The 19,759-nt window shown below is 34.5% G+C and overlaps 1 protein-coding gene across 8 annotated transcripts in view; it reads right to left on the reverse strand.

Moving 5' to 3' along the window:
• Tenm1 (teneurin transmembrane protein 1) overlaps positions 1-19,759 on the reverse strand; it is a 757,085-nt gene that overhangs the window by 512,184 nt on the left and 225,142 nt on the right. For all 8 annotated transcript variants that reach the window (XM_063246384.1, XM_063246382.1, XM_013147982.3 and 5 more), the window contains one exon: positions 18,708-18,987. In XM_063246384.1, coding sequence (XP_063102454.1) covers positions 18,708-18,924 — 217 coding nt within the window. In that variant the 5' untranslated portion in view covers positions 18,925-18,987. The remainder of the gene's footprint in view (positions 1-18,707; positions 18,988-19,759) is intronic.

Below are 19,759 nucleotides of genomic sequence, written 5' to 3' on the forward strand. Positions count from 1 at the left end.
TGATAAATTGAATGCATTAAGAAATTAACATACCAGTAAATGATTGATCATTACAATTATCTGAATTTGCATTTGTAGAATTCTACTAAAGGAACTCAGAATCACTTTTCTAAGATATTTTTAGCCATAGTTCCCAACAGGATAAAGTGTACATGAGATATACTACTTATTGTTACAATTAGAAATTTCAGCATCTTTCAAAAATGTTCATAGCTGGACTTGAGATACATTAATATAATGTATTTTAAAATAGAAAGTTATACTGGGCTTAACAAGCTATTTTTATTATCTACTTTGATGTATAAAAGAATAATTCATCATTGCATCATGAAATTCAAAGTATTTGAAGTAACCTAACTAATAGGCTTCCTCACTTAAAAGCTTTAGGGAGGGCCAATGATTTAAATATAGAAATTATTTGGCAGTTTCAAGCATGTCTATATAGGTAGCTCATGAAAATGTTACTGAGACATAAATAAAATGGAATAATGTCATCCAAGAAACACGGTTATCACTCAAAGATAAAGCAAATCAACTTGGCTTGATGGCCAAAAACCAGAAATATATTGATAATAATAGGCAACATTAATCGGGAGATCATTTATACTAGAAATTACTTTAGTATTCTATTGGCCTCCATTAAAATTTTACACATCCCTAGTATGTTCTAAGCAGTTATCTATTTCCTGGGATCCAGCAGAGAATGAAATGGAAAAAAATCCAACTTCTACAGAAGCTCAGAGAAAAACACAGAAAATAAATGATTAAAATAAAAATACACTAATAAATATAAACCTATATTGTGCCATAGATAGATGCACAAAGTATAGCAAATGTGTGGTAAGTATAAGTAATATATAAAACATAAATAGCAAGTAAAATAGTATGCCAGATGGCAAAATATCTATTAACTTAGACAATCTGGCTTTATTCCTATGATCCTAATGTGATTATCCCTAGTGCACCCTTAAATGTCCTAGTTTGGACAATAAGTTATATGGTAATGAAAATGATAAGCACTATGGAAAGAAAAAGCACAATAAAAGCAATATGCAAAACACACAGTGATTTTCAATAGCCTGGTCAAGAAATGGCTCACTGAGAAGGTAACATCCAAGTAAGCATCCTTGTCAAGTCAGAGTCCAAGCCAGTAAAATAGAGCTTTTGTAAATAAAAAGGGGACCAAGAACTGGAAGGAGTAAGGAGTGATGGGAGGAGTAGAGGACAAAAAAAGAGAATGTAAATGGGTTAATGTATGTATACTCACTCCCCATGATAAATGAAATCACTATGTACTGCAAAGATGTAGTCATATAAAAAAACAGGGAAAGAATTTTAGGAAGAGGAAATACTGACTGCAAAAGTAGAACTACATACATACATTTGAGAAATATTATAGAATGTGCATAACAGAATGGATCAAGGAGAGACAGTAGGAATGGGGTGACACATGGAAAAGGAGGCCATATTATGGATGTTCCTGTATTCTTAGTGAACTGGGGAGTCATTTCAGGTTCTCATCAGGAGAATGACATAATTTGCCCTCGATTTTAAAACTATGATTCTGTCTATCAATAGATTGTATAAATTGTACGGAAGCAGAAAGATCAGTTAGAAAACCACTTATAAAATAAATAAGACGTTTGATGGTGGCTTGGACCAAGGTAGTATAAGAAGAGGTGATGAAAAATTAGAATCTGAGTATGTTTTGAAAGCAGAGATGAAAAGGTTTGCTGAAAAAATATGAAGTCAATGATAATGGAAAAATTTTTAGTTTAAGAAATGTAAAAAAAGCATTGCCAGAATTAGGGAAGAATAAAGTTAGAGGATCACATTTTGAAGGGAGACTTAGGAGCTTGGTTTTGAATTATTTCAGCCTGTATATCCCAAAATGCAGAAACTGAAAGAAGGCAGAATGTGCAATAAATAAACTACAGGATCCCAGAAACAAGATTGGAGGAAAAGGAAAACTGAGCTAGACACTGAAAGTCAATCCAAGGTATGTTTTTTATCTCCTCACAGCTTACAGGCAAATTCAACTTGAGCTTACTGGGATTTCTCTGAAGATCATGTAACATGCCTAGAAAAACCATCTGCTTAATCACAGAAGAGGGAGATAGTCATGAATGCCTCTGTCTTGTATGTTGAGGGTTGTTCAAGGATGTGTTCACAGTCTCATACTTCCAAGTTTGCACCTGGCCTTCCATGCATGCACAAGTAACAGAAAAAGGGAGTGAGAACTGTCTGGCAGAGCTGAGAAAAGGTGCTATTGTATATCCGCACATAGCTGGAAGCTGCAGTAATAACAGAAATAGAATGGAGGGGTGAGAGAATGAGAGACAGAGAACAAGATGTGTTTGATACAGATGTAAAGTTCAAAATATTTACCTTTAAACTGAAGAAATTGGGATAAATTTGTTACATTAAGTTACCGCTTTTTCTAACTCTAATAGTTAATGCATCATGTTAGAAAAAGGAAGTTTGAGGATTTGTTCTTCATCATACATAGCTATCCTGGCGAAGAAAAGGACATTGGCCTTTGGTCATGGAACCCATGTTTAGCCTTGAACAGCTACCTTGCAAATGATTCTTGACGTTAAAATTCTCAGGGTATACCAATTCTTATTAAAAAACATGTATTTCTAATGAAACAAAAAGAAACATCATTATCCTCCATCTTAGGCTTATTTAGATGTTACGAATACCTTTATACACATAATTTACTGATGAAATCATGACCTTTAAGTTTTAAGAAGCATATGTTCAAATCTTAACTGTTCCTTTGCTAGAAGTGTCATCTTAGAATAGTCTGCTTCCTAAACTAAGCCTCAATTGAGTAACCCATCAAATGGGGATTGGATGTGTGCCTAAATAACATGAGTGTTTTAAAGATGACATGAGATCATGCATAACATAATATCTGACATTTAAAAACAGTAGCTATTATTAGTTTTAAGAATGAGTAAGTTTGAGGGTTTAAACACTTCACAAAGTCCTATCCTGTTTTCGTTGTCAGTCTCAAAGAAATTTTTACAACTTTTAATTTTATTTTAAACTTGGGAATTCATCAGAGACTGATTTTTGTTTTGTTTCAACTTTTCAGAAGTCACTTATGAAGTTAAGCCTCTTATGTGGATTAAGTCACTGGCAATATTGATTTGGGAATTTTATGAGATACCACTTCTAGTTATCATAACCTTGGAGGGAAAAATAAAACTCCTGGATGATTAGAAACTTTCCCATTCTCACTGAGTAGACTTAATTGTTTAAAAAATTCACAGAATGCGTAGTTAGAAAAGCCATCAGTAACATAAATAGAAAAGCAATATTTCCATTTATTCAAAGCACAACATCAACAGAATGTTCTTATGATAGCCTACCCATGAAGAAAACTGATCAGACTAAAGTGTTCCATTCTCGAGCCTTGAAAACATAATTGATCCATTAGAATATTCAAAAGTTTGAACAAAAAGGATGAGGGCAATTAATAGTCTCTTAAACAAGATAGGATTCAAATTTTTTTCGAATGAGTTCATGGTCCAATGTTGATAGAAGGTGATTTAAAAACCTGATAAGGAAACACTAGTCTGAGGTTGAAGAGTCACTAAAACCCCATTTTGATGCTATTAATAAGTAATAGAGCACAGGCTTCACTATCACAATAGAGTTTACAGAACCTATGAAAGCCATGATGCATTTGGCAACTGTAACAGATTTTTGTAATCTAATTGACTACTGTGCATTACGAGAAAACTGAAAAAGACTGATGCTAGGAATTTGATTTTCATCAATACTCCTTTAGGATTTAAAATTCCATTTCTGATAATTGGTGTCATTTTGGCAGCGATATTCTTGAGAACACTGGAATTGAAAAGCATTTTCTAGGGTTCTTCAGCAGTTTAATTAAAACTATTACAACTATAGACATCAGTATAGGGTTAAATTTTTTGTTGAACCTGTTTTCATTATTGCTCATCTATTTTATTAAGCTATAGAATGAAGGCCTGGAAATTTAAGAATCTCAATGAAATCAGATTGGCTTGCGTAGAGTCAGGTGTTTTCCTTACTCCTATGTATAAAGTTCCAATTAATTCTGTTATTTTCGACTGCACAAATTTGTAGATACTAAGAATGATGAAGATATTACTAAAAACTGACACAACTGGCTGTGAGTTTCAGGTACTTCTGAAATGAATTGCTGATTAGCAATAATATTTCTGCCCTGACAGTTTCAAGAATGATTTATGATCACAGTTAATCTTCCATATTACAGTAAGGAAATATAATCTTTACACTACATGAGTAGAACAACACTTTGTAAATGTTATCTTATGAAAATAAAGAAAATTTACTGAGGACATATGCAGCAAAGTTGAGAAAAGGAAACAAGACAACAATCCTGCCCTCATGAAGTTTACTGTCCAGTTGGAGAAACCAGTCAATAGTTTTAACCCATGGTGAATGTTCTATCGTAGAAAGAAATGGAATGCAATAGATAACACATAGATAACTGGTCAAAATTATACAGAAGCAAAGATGGCATTCCATGGCAGGCAATGTCTTGGTGGAGACACAAAGATTGAGAAGGATCTAGGCAGGTAGAACAGAAGAAAGAATGAATTAAAAAGAAGCACTTCAGGAGCTAGAGGTATAGCTCAGTAACTCAGCACCTTTCTGGCAAGTGTGAGGTCCTGAGTTTGATTTCAGGTACTAATAAAAAAAATAAAATAAAAAGTGGTGCTTCAGTCAAAGATGAAAGTTGGGTACAAATATATTCCTTATTAAAATGAACTGAAAGCAATAAGAAGAATTTTATGAAGTCCAAAAACATTGAAGAAATAATGGCAGTAGGGCTGGTAATAATTACATGATGTGAATCTTAGGAGGTTTATTGTTTCACTGAAGTACAGTGGTTTATAACATAACGGTAGAGGAGTTCCTGTGCTCTTAGTGTAGATTATAGATTTTGGGATGTAGAACAGCTAAGAGTAAACTCCAAAGAGATGACTGACATAGGGCAATGGCCTCATAGGAGAGTCATGGTTAACGTGGGTTGGAAAGAGAAAGCAACCAAGTGCAAAGGAAAAGATGCCCAAGATTTCATTAATTCAATTTAATTCATTTGTTCAGGAAATATTTACTAAAAACTTACTCTGTGATGATACAGTGCCATGTTGTGTTATTAAGTACAGTAGCAAACTGAGTCTACATTTTTCAAGATGCAATTTCTTACTATCCTGAATAATCCAGCATCAAACATAACAAAATCACTCAACTTTTTAACCCAATCTACCAAATATTTTTTAATTGCCTGACATTACATGTAAAGTACTGAAAAATAACAAGGGTCTAGTGATGGGTTAGTGGTACACTTATATTTCACATCTGCTAAGCACAGGAAAATGGAACAGGGATTTGGAGTATTATTTGTGGATTTTTTAAAAAATATGCAGAGCAGCAATCATTGTCAGATGCCAGAAAATTGCACAAATGTCTGGATGGCTTAAAAACTAACCAATAATTATTGCATATTTCTTGAAATACAGTAATGGCCAAATTAAACTCTGACAAAAACGGCATATAGAATATGAAATAATTATAATCTCTGTGACAATGTATGGAGGAAAAATCATCCTAGCACATTATTATGAAAGTTTGGTGGTCACACTGAAATAGAATCAAATTTTATGCAGTTTTTAGGGGAGCAGGATTTGTGTGGCCTGCCTGAAAGACATGTTCTCTGAAGGTCCTTGGCAGCCTTGTGATTCAAATTTAAGTGCTTTGAACTTTGGTTCTGAACCTGAGTAATAAAGACTGCTTAATTATATTCTTTTTATAGCTTCTTTGTTTTTAATCTTTGTTTTAGCAAAGGTACAAGTATTTTACAAAAAATGACATAGGAAGTGTGTGTAGTTTGTAGAAAAGATAACTTTCGCTTGCCGCTTTTATTAAACCTGGATGCTATGTAATTCCGGATCGCATTGAATCCAGAGCCCAGCGTGACAACTTTCTGAATGTTCCTATGAAAGTACAATTCTAACAAGGACTCCAAAGACACTTACACTGAAATGTAACTTTGATAAAACAATTCATAAAAGCATGTGAATAAAAGCTGCATTTTAGAGATAATATTGGTCCGATACAACCACAATTCACAAAACCCCAAGGATTAGGGAGCCTCATTTAATTGAGACATTTGTCTCAGTTCACCTCTGGCAGTTGGAATGGAAAAGGCAGTAGCCCTCAAGAATATAAAGACACTGCCAAGCTTTCAGTCTCTTTCTACATTAAGGCCTCTCATCAATGGCTTCTGTGTATATATACACTCTAGTGCAATGAAGGTGATCAGAATAGCATTCTTCTATGTAAACCCACAGTATGAAGCCAATTCTACATCCAAATCCAACTCTACAAACTAAAGGAATGGGAAAAATCAGACTCGTACATTAAACAAAGTGTTTCATCAATGAATTTTAGGCCAAATCTTAACTGCAAAAAATGATGAACTTGCAATTCATTCATGTAATTATTTTATCTAAACTTGATTTTTGTTGTATGATTAAGTATCATGCAAAAACTATTATGTACTTTTCTCAAAGCGTACACTGACAATACTGTAAAATTTCTATGAAAAGTAAATAAAAGTGCATATCAGCTGGATGTGGTGGTGCACACCTGTATCTCCAGCCTTTGGGAAGCAGAGGCAGGACAGTCACTGTTAGTTTGAGGCTAGCCTAGACTATGCAGTGAGTTTAAGGCCACCCTGTACTATATGGTAAAATTCTGTCTCAAAATTAAGGTTCTAGCAAAACATTGTCCAAGATGAAGATGTCCAAATCTCTCATTTATTAAATACTCTGTGCTATATATTTAATAAATGTATTTGTTCACTACATGTTTATTGAATATCTATTATACATCAAATATGATTCCAAGCTATAAAATAATTTCCAAAGCATTGTAGGGGAAGAGTGACACAAACAGCCCACTTGTATTTAATTTTTGGTTGTTAAATCATTCCCGGGTGTAAAGTGCCAAGTATAAATAAAAGCGGCATTTCCACTTTGAACTTTTAAATCAAATTGATCAGATATATTTCATGGTCCAATAGTAAGATTCGTTGGTCTTGTCAATCAAAATGTAGAATGCAAAGAGCCTACTGATTGATGATTCCAACAATGTCTTACAGTTAGGATGCTTCAGAAATCAGGTTTATTGCTGTCTAGCCAAAATGTAGCCTCAGAGAAACCTCTGAGCAACATAAATTGCCAACCACTAACAATTATTAAGCATGGACATCCAGCAATAAAGATGAGAAAGGACAGGTGCAATAGGAAGCGATAAGTAGTCAGGTACGAATTTTAGATATGGCCTTGTAGTTTCTCTTCTGTTTTGTTGTTCAATAAAGAAAAAAAAAATCGGAGCACAATTCCATTACAAGTTGATCCACCTCATTGTTCCACATTACAAAGTATATGATTGAAATATGTACATGTATGCATGTATAATATGCAATAAAAGTGTGCATTTCTGGTGACGATTCCATTAATCAATGCTACAGAATACATTTTTTCCAATTAGTGAAGGTGATTTGGGTCGTATTTATTGATTATTCTGAAATCCCTTAGCAATCAGAATGATTGCATAACAATGTTATAATTTTCTGAGTGTTCCTGAAATTTAGACTTCAAACGCTACTGTGAATATGTAACTGGACTTCAGTAGCAAAGTCTTGTAAATCTATCACTTGAAGTTTGAGAACTAAATCATTTTTTTTTTTTTTTTTGGCCAGGCTCTCCCTTTGCAGTTCTGGCTGGCCTTGAATCTCCTGTGGAGCCCACTGACTTTGAACTCATAGTGATCATCCTGTCTCAGCCTGCTGAGTACTGGGATTGCAGGTGTGTGCCACCATACCCGGCTTCAGAAATGAATTTTAACCACAAACCTTCAAATTCTATGAAAGGCTTGGGTGTGTCCTTATTCCTTTTTATTTATTTTATTTTTGAATTTGAGCTCATTTTAACTGCTTTTTCTCCAAAACATAAGAGACACAAAGTGTCATTTACCCTAACAGCTAGACTCAAAGGAAGAAGGGACAATAAAAAAATGACAGCAGAAGGAAAATGGAAACAAAGCTTTTGTAAATGGGGATAAAAGAAGCGATACATCATGTACAGGTACAAATTCCCTATGATGAATGTGATCATTATCTGTATCTAAAGTGTACCAATAAAAAAATTAAATACTTCATATGTTATGAGAATGATTGGCACAGAAATAGAATGATTTATGATTCAGTTTGTATGATGGGACAGCAGAAACCTTAGTTTTGATAAAAAAAAGCTTCAAATTAGAATATTTCCAAGGTACTAGGACATTCAAGATTTATCTTCTGTCACCTAGAGACCTTTTCAGAATTATAATGAGAAAGAAAAGTGCTGAAAATAAATAAAATTTATCTGTATAAGTGCTAGTTCTGCATCACAGATGACCAAGAAAGCAGAATAACACTTTTCTGACAGGATGATTTCCTGACAGGACATGTTGGCATGTCTCGTAGTTATGTCTTTGCAGATATTTTAAACTGTTTTTTATTGTTTGAATATCAAGCTACAGTTTGAAAGGCCAATTCTAAATCTTCCTCAAATCATTACAATAAAAGAGACTCAGCATGTAATAAAAATATGATTTCAATCAATCCTATGTATAAAATCCTTCAAGATGTTGCAGATGTTCTATACCGTCTATTGAACCAAAGCTTTGCCTTTTCACCTCGCTTTTTAGTTCAGCATCTGCTTCCTTCTATATTTTACGAACCTTCCTTTTCATCACACTTCTATTGTTTCTGTGCATCAGCCGTGTCGTCTATTGTATTTGTCATTATCTGCTTTAAACTTTTCTCTTTGTGTCTGTGTAAATCATATAATAAACCACCTCAAAATGTTGAAAAGAATCCCCATTCCATTTCCACAATCCCAGAGACAAGTATTCCCTTTGATCCTGTCTTGTAGATGAAACAAATCAAACAGAGAAACCAAATTACATACTCCAAAAGGATAAATTCTTGTTTCCTAGGGGATGGTCATCCATGAGACATCTAGCCATGGAACCAGTCTTTGTTTTTGAAATTTGCAATTCCACTCAGTAAAGTTATTCGAGAAGAGAATACCAGAATCATCCCACATAGTATGGTATAGCTTTTGATCTAGATTCAGTAAGAAGTATTAAAAGGTTGAACACAATACTAAGCAAAGTGGGCATAAATAGTCAGTGCGTAGGTTAGCGTTACTTTCAGATAGAGCAAAAAGCCACGTTGCTTCAGAAGCACCAATGTGAAAGAATAGACAACTAACCCATCTCATTCAGCCTACAAAAGTACGCTATGTGTATGTGTGAAACTGCCTAAATGAAGCTCATTAATCTGTATAAATAATAAAATAGTGAAAAAATAAGAATAAAAGAAAACAGAATGTTCATCAATGAGAGACTTGGTGGCGTAAGGTTAAAAAGTGTAGTATGTCTATAATTACCTGTAATTGTACATTGTTTCATAAACTTAGCTTAAGGATCGATATAGAAAATTAACTCAATCAAATTCAGTCCTACTTGGTGAGTTTCCCATTTGCTAATATATTGCTACTTAAACGTTATGTGTTTTGATTAGCTGCCAATCTGGCTACCTGACTGACACAAAGGGAAAGAGAACTTTTGCAGTGTATCATGTAAATAACTTCCTTCCATTTTTCTACTTATCTGGATCTCTTTACTACTCCAAACCTGGGTTGTAAACATAGCTTTACACTATATTTTTGCAATTATCAACATAACCTGAAAATCTCACTTATATGTATACAATTTCCTTTGTTAGAAACAAAATCCCCATCAATTTTGCACTGAGTGAAAAACATCCTAATTCAAGATGGTGGTGCTATATGAAGATGGCATAACACCAATGTAAGTTAAAACTGGAGGCAGAGTTCACACTACTTGCTAGCCTCACCAACCCAATGGCACTTTTATTTTTGTTTTCTGTGCTACCTCTTGGAAGATCTAGGTTACATTCACTATGTGGAATGAAATTACATTCACAGAGAATCTTTACGCATGGCCCATGGATGTATAACACCTGAAAGGGATTTCTAAATATCATGAAAAATACTCTGTGTATGTGCATTTTCTTTTCTGAAAATACTCAGAGCATGAATTAGATTCTTGAAGCACTGAGTAATTTCTGCCTTCATACGGTGAAGAGCTGTTACTGTAGGCATTAGGAGCGACCTTGGAAGATTTTACAGTGAATGACATGGTCCATTTTGTATTTTAGAAAGATCACTGGTTATAACCTAGAAATACTCATTAAAAGGAAACTTAATACTTGAGTATGTATCATATTTACCTTTAAATCACTTACACAGCTATTCTGAGCTGTGGAATCACTTTGGAATCTCTTGAGGAAGTTTACTTAAATACTTGAGGTCTCATCCATGGAAATTGTGATATAATTGGTTTTAGAAGCAGGCATGGTGCTCAAATTTTTTAAACTTTACAGGTGATTCTAATATCCAGCAAAAATGGAATATCTCTGGTCTAAAGTTAGCAGTAATCTACTAAACTGCCTGTTTTACTCTGATTTTCAATTTGCATTCTACTTATTTCTGCAGCATTTGAAAACATTAGTCACATTTTCTTGCTAGAAAATCTCCTATATTGGCTAATGTAATTCTCTTTCATTTTGGTTTTCCTCTGACATTTCAAGACGACTTATTTTTTTGGTCTGCTATTTTAAATCCTGGTGATCTTAGGGTAATATACTTAGTTCTGTGTATTTCTGACTATACATAATTCTCATGGGATGATACGTCCTACTCCTACAACTTCAAGAGCCACCTATATTTCTGTGAATATTTTAGTGAAATTTTCACAGTGATTACACTGAGTCTGTGGATCCCTTTGAGGCATATGGACATTTTATTAGATAACTCCAAATGTACACACAGACACAAACACACAGTAACATTTCCTTAAACTTGAAATCTGAAATTAGAGCTATTTGTGCATAATAGTTATAGCAGTGCATAAACTTCTGAGATCTCAATTCCAGTTTTATCATATAGTGTTTTAGTTATTTGTCTCTTGTTGCTGAGACAAAATACCTGATACCCAAAGTTAAAGGGGGAAAGTTCTATTTAGCTCAGTTTGTAGAGGTTTCAGTCCATAATTAGCTGGTTCCAAGGAAGAATGGCACATGGCAGAGGGGAAAACCTTCATGGTGGGGTACGATGGCAAAAGCAGCAAGTAAGGAAAAGAAAACAAGCCTCTTTCTGTTCCTTTATCTTATCCAGACTTCTGGGATTAACGAGGTGTCAACCCAGTCAGTGGACCAATCCACCAATCACCCACCCTTACTCTTAATCTTAATCTTAAGGACTATAGTCCTTAATCTCTGCACTGAAACACGAATCAATCATAAACCCTAAATTCGGGCACCTCCAAAAAAGGCCCCATCTAAAAGTTTACGAGGCTTGGGGCGGGGCATCTACACACTAACCATAACATACAGTATCTATCTTCATCAACTTGTGAAGTGGTTAAAATAATGATCCCAACTTCATAGCATTGCTGAGAAGACTCAAAAACAAAATGCATGTAAAGTGCCTGCTCAGTGCCTGAGTTTTAAGTAAATGTTAGGTATTTTTCTCAGAATCATTGTCATCATTCTTTAATCAGAATACTTTGTTTTAGCTTTCAGACTCCCATAGTGTGTACTTTACACATACCACCATCCTGACACCAATTACATTGCATTACTATTGTTGATCTACATTTTCCTTTCCAACTTTACTTAGAATTCTTTAAAGGCTAACACTGCTTCTTATTCATGTATGTACCTTCAGAGTTTGACAGAATTTGGCAGACAGGCAGATCATTTGCTACAAATAGGTTTTGTCTTTTATGAACCCTAATTGATTAAAAATGCTTGCATGAAAAGTGGTACTGAGCAGAATGCAAGGATCCATCTAGGCTAAATAGCCAAGAACACCATGATTAATTAGGGATATCTGTCTTGGAAGAGATAAAGGGAAAAATTGCACAAATGTCATGAACATTCCATTCCAGTTTAAATGCTACACAAATAGATTTTATTGACTAAATTTTTTGAACAGATGTTACTAGTTGAAAGACATGAGACAACTGGAGTCATTACTAAATAACGTGGTTAATATTCTCCTATAGTCTAAATTCTTTTTGACAGACGTAGATTTTTATGCTAGAAACTTGGGACTACTACAAGTATACCGTGCTCGCAGCAGAAAATTCATTTCATATCATCAAATGCTGTTGAAATTTTCATTTTATAGATTTTGCCACATTATGTCATGCCTTCTGCCTGTGATTCCTATCACTTAAATGCGGATCTTGAGATTAAGAGTGCTTTCAAGTTTATGGTAGGAACTGATATCCAAGCCATGTCGATATACACAAACAATAGTTTAAACTACAGATAAATGCTTAAAATAAGAACAGAGAAACGCCTATTTCAAATTTAGGCTTCTCTCTACTCCTTGAATCCACAAGTGGCAATGCTGCTTAAACAACATCTGATGTGGTCCATTAACCTGGGGCAAGGAGGGAAAAATAACAATTGTGAGGGTGCATTTATTCCAAGGTAAACTTCATGCACATAGCATAGTACCGGGAACCTAGCTGACACTAAATAAATGTTGATACACAAATGTTTAAATTAAAAATGGATGGATAGATAGATGGGTGATAAACTTTGCTTTCATGTAATTTTAGTAAATATAGATCAGCAGTTTTATTTTTTTCCACCAGATGGCGATAATGTGAGATACACGTTTATGTTAAACAGTAACTGTAAAGAGGAAAATAACCAACCAAACAAAAAAACATTAAGAGAAAAATAAACAGAAAAGATCAGGATGAGAAGAGTGTGTTAGAAATCCATGAGCTCGTGTGTTCTTAATAAGTTCTCATCATAGCACTTTTACATACCTGGGTGGCTTTTCATCCATAATTACAATAAAATAGTTGCTTTAAAATAATGTTATCTATATAAAATCCTAGGTGAGTCCTCACAGCTAAATTACTGTTGGTCTATATATTCATACATTTATATCTTCATTTGTTTTATATAAATTTTTTAGCAAAATTATATTCACCTTGGAAGTGAGGCTACTTGGGAAAAATTGCTACCCTGAATGTTTCCAAGAAATCTACCAGTGCTATTCAACTTGGCAAAAATTATATAAAATAAGTCTGCCTAGGACTCATTCATCCCATTAGTAAAGAATTGCGAGTAACATAAGATTGGTATCTATCTTCTCATTCAAAGGCTTTGGAAGATAGGAAAATCTGCTTTAGAATTCAGCACTCCACATGTGCGTGGGTGTGGAGGGAGCTGCTTTCTTGGCAAATAAAGATAAGGATATGAAAATACTCTCATATGGAATCATGCATTTCCTCAAGTATTTCCTCAAAATTACTCAGACTTAGAAAAAAAATTTAACTTCCCTAAAAATGTATAAATAGACTTAAATAGTTGAAAATTATGATATCACTTACCCTATTCTAATGATGAGCAGAACAGAAAGCCTTTTAACCTTCTTGTAAACCCTTGGTCACTAGAGCATAAGGAGGCAGGTAAAATTATTGTGGAAGGAAATTAATGGAAACTGACATTGTTTTGGAGTTCCTAAACATTTTCATCTTATTATAATCTCCTGATGTAGGTAAGCAAGGAGGTATAGTGTATGAACATGGGAACATGGAGACAGACATGATTTTCAATCGCATCTCTCAACAAGTAACCATGAAGTCTCTGGTGCGTTTTTGTAAGTCTCAGTTACCTCACCTGAAATTGAGGACACCTCACACCTCATAAAGTGTTTATAGAGAAAATGTGAAGTATAACATCTAGCAGAGTTCTAGTAGAGAGAAGGTAAGATTCAACACTGATGTTGATAATGATGCTGTTGGTTAAGAAAATGATGAAGTCAATTTTGCAGAAAGCCATCCATGATTTTACCCAGCATATAAGTAGGCCCTTAATCAACACTGTTTGCTTTCATCCTTCTTGATCCAAGGCACAATGACTTTCTGAGAACCTACAATGCATATGCACTATGAACCACCATACTGTACCTGAGAAATAAATACAATTTAACTGTTAAATTCAAAAAAATTTAAATTAAAACCGAGTTGGGCTTACATTTATCTGGATTAATGCAAGATGCAATCACTACCTCATTTTTTTGAATGTTAATGTTTTCTTTGATTGACAGTGACATATAAAATAAAACAAATTAGATTCATGCTGTTTTTGCTATCACTTAATATAGTATAATTCATTTTCCCCCTAAAATGGTATGTATTTACCTCCTAGGTATCACTATAGATTAGAGAGGAGTAGTCTGATGAGGTTCTGAGTGTCTCAATTTTCAAATCCCATGTACTTTGGTAAATGTAAGTCAGTTCACTGAAGGAGGGTGCTGGTAAAAGTATAACTAGATTTAAAATGTGTTTATGTCAGCTCATGGAGAATAAATTTATGTTTCTGTCCTTGAGCTTTTCGAATCTCATGCTGCACACTGTCCCTCAGTAATCTCACTACACCTAGGCATCTTTAGGACAATGGTAAGCACCAACTAGTTTATATCCACAGTCCAGATGTGTCTTGAACCCTAGAGTTCGATTTTGAACTGTCTAATGGAACACTGACCTGGATCACATACTAGCATCTTAAACTTAACATGTCTAGAAAGAAACACAACTTCTTCCCACCCAAACACTCCTATATGTCCTTCTCTTAATGAGTGGATCATGGTCTCCCTAGTTTGCCAAACTCAAAGCTTCAGAATCATCCTTGACTTGGTTAACTCTTGTAATCTCAACGGGCAATCAACTACCAAGTCCTACTACTGTGACTACAATATTATCTCTTGATGTCTTTTTCCTTTCTCAGCTATGCTTTAACCTCATCCCGTAATCACTCTTAGCTTTGGTCTAATGCAACAGCCTCATAGATTCTCTCTGGGCACCTAGATATTTCTGTCAACAATCTTCTACCTTGCTGCCTACATTTTTACAGTTCTCCCAAACACATATCACCCTAAAACTATCATTCATTATGGAATTATCTAACAATTGCATCCATAAAATAAAAAAAAAATAAGAGGTCCCAAATTTGGCATAAGAACTGCCTCATGATCTAGCTTTCAACAAACCTTTTCTAAATATATTAAATGTCACACCATTCCAGGTCTTTTTCATCTTTGAAGGTTCCACCTGCTAATATGACCTCCTGGTAAATGCTTGTTTAAATTTTAAGACCTAGATCAATAGTAATTTTTTTTGGATACTAGGTCCACCAAAGAAGTTAGATATTTTATCCCTTGTATTTCCACAGCAATTTAACAGTACACAAGTTTCGTGTTTTTCATAAGGAATGTATTCCAAGACCCCCAGTAGATACTTAAAACCTGACTAAGGGTTGAGTAGCATACACAAAGTGAATGCACTGGATAAAGGATGATTCATGTCCTGTGTAAGACAGAGAAGGATGATGTTAAATATTGTGCTACTTAGAGTGGCATGCCATTTAAAATTCATGTTTATTTCTAGTTTTATCCTAAATAGGTAACAGAAATTGTCTCAAGCAAAACCCTAGATAAGGGTGAAACTGTTACAAAAGCACTTGCTGCATTTCATTGCAATGATCTGTTTGAATACTGATTTTCTCCTTTGTATGAGATCTTCCTACAAGCATTAATTTTCATCCTCAGCATAGAACTCCAGACCTGACATATATTAAATACTAATTAAAGGCTTACTACTTAAAAAGAGTTTCCTGAAAGGAAATTATGATTGCATCCTAGAAGACAAACAGCACTCATCTCAAATTCTTTTGATTTACTGCACGAAGACAAAATCTGAGGCTGCCTAATTCTTTATAAGAATTGCATGAAAATTCTTATACTTTTAGAACTATCATCAGAATACTAAACTCACAGAATTTTAGGTCAAACCCTTTATACCTCATCCTACAACACACACCTTACAATTATGACTTCATCTTCTCTAAGGAAAATCTTACGGAGAAATATTTTCATGCAAAAATAGAGTTTTAAAGGCATGATAAAGCCAGGAAATTCCCACAGGATAACATTTACCAACTGTCAGGCAGGTAGAAGAAGAAAATCATTTTAGAGCAAATGTTCATTATCTTATCTGAAAAAGTACTAGGGTTAAATGAATTACTGAAGAAAGATATACAAAACCTTTAGCAATTATGTTAAAAGATGAAAAGCAATGTTACTCTAACAAGCACTAGTGTATATTTAAATGGTAGTATGAATATCTGAAATTTCTGAATCAACTTGTTTTTACAAATAAGTTCTGTCACTAATTAGAATATAGTAATTTTGTTTTGTAATAGTTTGATGTGATAATATTTAAAGAGCAGTTTTTAGTGCATGATAAACACTTGTATTCCACTGATAGCACATATTTCATTAAAGAAAACAATAATAGAATATATACTACACTAAAGTTTTATAGAACAAGAGATCGGTAACCAAAACGCAAGCAGACAGGATAGAACATGCCTATAATTCCACTGCCCAAAGCTAAGGGGGATTGAAAGTTTAAACCCAGGGGCTGGGGATTTAGCTCAGTGGCATAAGCGCCTGATTTGCAAGCAGGCAGTTGTGAGTTCGATCCCCGGTACCAATAAAAAAGACAAAGAAAAAAAAAAGTTTAAACCCAGATTGAACAACCCAGAGACTTACAATAGCAACATAGTGAGACCCTGCCTTAATACTTAAAATTAGAAATAGGAAAGATCTGAGATCTGAAATACTGAGAAAGAAAGAATTATTTTTATATTCATTAAGTGTACAATATGAGAGTCTACACAACCATAATATGAGATACAAATGAGTACAAACAAAATATCCTCTTTCGTGGAAGAAGAGATCACCAACACTATGGCTAGAGATTATGGAGTAGGTAATGATGCAACACAGCTTCAGTGCCAAAGTCACTTGTAAATTAGACTTTGAAAAAAGTTAGGGTTAAGCAGTGAAGGTCATTCCAAGAAAGAGTTTGGGGCTAGAGATGCAACTCAAGGGTATAACATTTACCTAGTATGATGATGCCCTGGGTTCAAACCTTTGTACCACGAACACAAAATTCTGCTTTTTCCAAGAAAGATATAACAGCACATTGAGGGGATTGAAGAGGAATGAGATACAAGCATATGAGTTAGGAAACAAAACTGTCTAGGTAAGATATAGTGACAGTAATGATGGTGAGAATGAAAGGAGGATGTAGAGGTGTAGAGATTAATTCTGCTTCATGAGGCAATTCATGAGATACAAAATGTATATGTGGTTGACTGCAAGAAAGGGGCACCACTGACAGATGTCTGGCAATGGAAAGAGGACTGGGATTGAGGGTGTTAAGATGATTCTTCCATTTTACAAATATTGATTTAAAGTGTTAAGTGTGTCACTCATTTGGAAATGGTCAGCAGGTAACTAAAAATTTAGGACCAAAGGAAATGAAAGAGGTTTAGTTTGAAAATAAATATTTATAATCACCCAAAGACATGTGATCATTGAAGGAATATGAGTAGAAGAAATTACAGAGAAATAATATAGCACTCAAATTTGAACATGCATTAGAATTTTCTGGAAGGCTTATTAAACCATAAATTGCTGGATACCACCTTCAGGGTGTCTGACTCAGTAAGTTTGGAATAGGGCCTGAGAATGTGCATCTCTTAGAAGCTTCCAGGTCATGCTGATGCTGCTAAGGTAGAGTCCACATTTTGAGAGCCACTATTCAAGAAAAAGCTATTTTTAAAACATCTTAGTATGACTTATTCATAACAAATAATGCATGTCAATGTCAATACTTATTCTCCTATGAAGTTAAAACAGTGTCTAACACTGTTCATCTGTCAATTGAAAAGGAGAAAGAAATCATATTTCTACCTGCCTGGATTTTTTATTTCTTAGAAAGTGTCCTTCCATAATTGCAAAACTAAGGTTGCCCAAAGAATACACTCAAAAATGTTTCTGTGGTTAGAAAAAAAAAAAAAAAAAACAGATACCAAAAAGGACTTCCCTTCTAAAAGTGCTGTACGAAATCTTCATATATGGATGACAGATTTTTTGGAGCTTTGTTTGGTACCTTTTTCAGCAACCAAATATGTATCTGAGACTTTTGTCCTATATAAGCAATGGCTTGAAAAGCACTTAGCTGTTTACTTTTCATCTTAATATAAATGATTTATCTTTCAGTCTATAAATGGCTATTTGAAGGATTAGACAAATTTTGAATGCTCTGATAAGAGGATTATTGCTTCTAAATTCATATATAATCCATAAAAAGCACATGTAACCTTCAACCTTAGCTGGGTTAGCATATGAAACTGATTTACTGAGCACGTGTGAACAGTGCAGATTATTAGCCAGTTAACATTGGCATATTCATTTATTTATTAGTTTTGGGTATGGGGAATAGAAACTCATGACCTTGTGCTTACCAGACAAGCATTTGAGCCACTGAGCTAAATATCTGGCCCCACATTTATTTTTGAAGCATAGTTTTTATGTACTTAAGGGTTTCGCTGTTCCCTAATGAGAAAATATATCAATGATAAAGGTACATTAAAAACATACCTTGAGTAGATTTCTCTACTTCTTTCCTCTTTCTACTCTGGCTATCGTAATTCATCCTCAGCTCTTGGTTATATTCATGCAGAGTTTCCCTGGAGTTGTATGAGTGTCTTGGTTTTCTTCCATCCTCACTCTCATCAGAAGAACTGGTATAAGCAAGATCCATTTCATGCTTGACTTTTGACAGAGGCTGATAGGGTTTGCAGTCTGTTTGCTCCATTTCTGATTAAGCGCAATCAGTTTCATGAAAAAAGAACGAGGAAGTCTTTTAATGAAAGCAGTCCTGGGAGAGGGAAAAGAAAAACACAAGTCTTCTTAGATTTGTCCTTTTTGCAAGGAAAGGCATCTGGCAGATTCACAATTGGTCGTGATAATGCTATCAAAGGAGCGAAGCAAAAGACAAACTAGATGACATGAAGCTAGCCGGAGGCAATAATAACACCCTGTGTGGCATGCATACATTGTCAAGAATTTAGGATTAAACTGGAGGTTGTAGCATCAGAAAATACTCAGAGTAAAAGAGAGTCTTCAAAATATTTATGTCAGAATGCAAATAAAGAACAATGTTGCTTTGTCGCGTGTGTGTGTGTGTGTGTGTGTGTGTGTGTGTGTGTTTAATGTTAAAGTCAGTGATTTGATTAGTTTAAATAGAATTACTGGGTATGAAAGAAGCCAGGAATATAAATATTAACCCAGCACAACCCACATTTGAAATGAAAACTGGCAAGGGAACACATTCAGAAAGAACACATTCTTGCCTCTGGTTTAATATTATATTTAAGACAGGGGCTCTGAGGAAGGTAAGGATTCTGAGTGAAAAGAGGCAGCTACTAGAGCACATGAAATAAAGTGTCCTTTAGGAGATCTGAGATCTTTGTGTTCATATTGTGGCTTTTGAGCCTCAGACCTGCAGAGCGTTTATAATGAGTTAGATGGTGGTAAATTTTTGTTCTTTGTAGTACTGACAGGATGTAAACAACACTTCTGGTTACTATACCAGTATAGAAACAGCAAGATCTAAATCGGATTTAGAAATAGCAGTATGAAACTTCATG

The sequence above is a fragment of the Cavia porcellus genome, unplaced genomic scaffold (assembly GCF_034190915.1).
Source record: "Cavia porcellus strain 051 isolate PalLab524CR breed Dunkin Hartley unplaced genomic scaffold, mCavPor4.1 scaffold_3, whole genome shotgun sequence".
Lineage (NCBI taxonomy): Eukaryota > Metazoa > Chordata > Mammalia > Rodentia > Caviidae > Cavia > Cavia porcellus.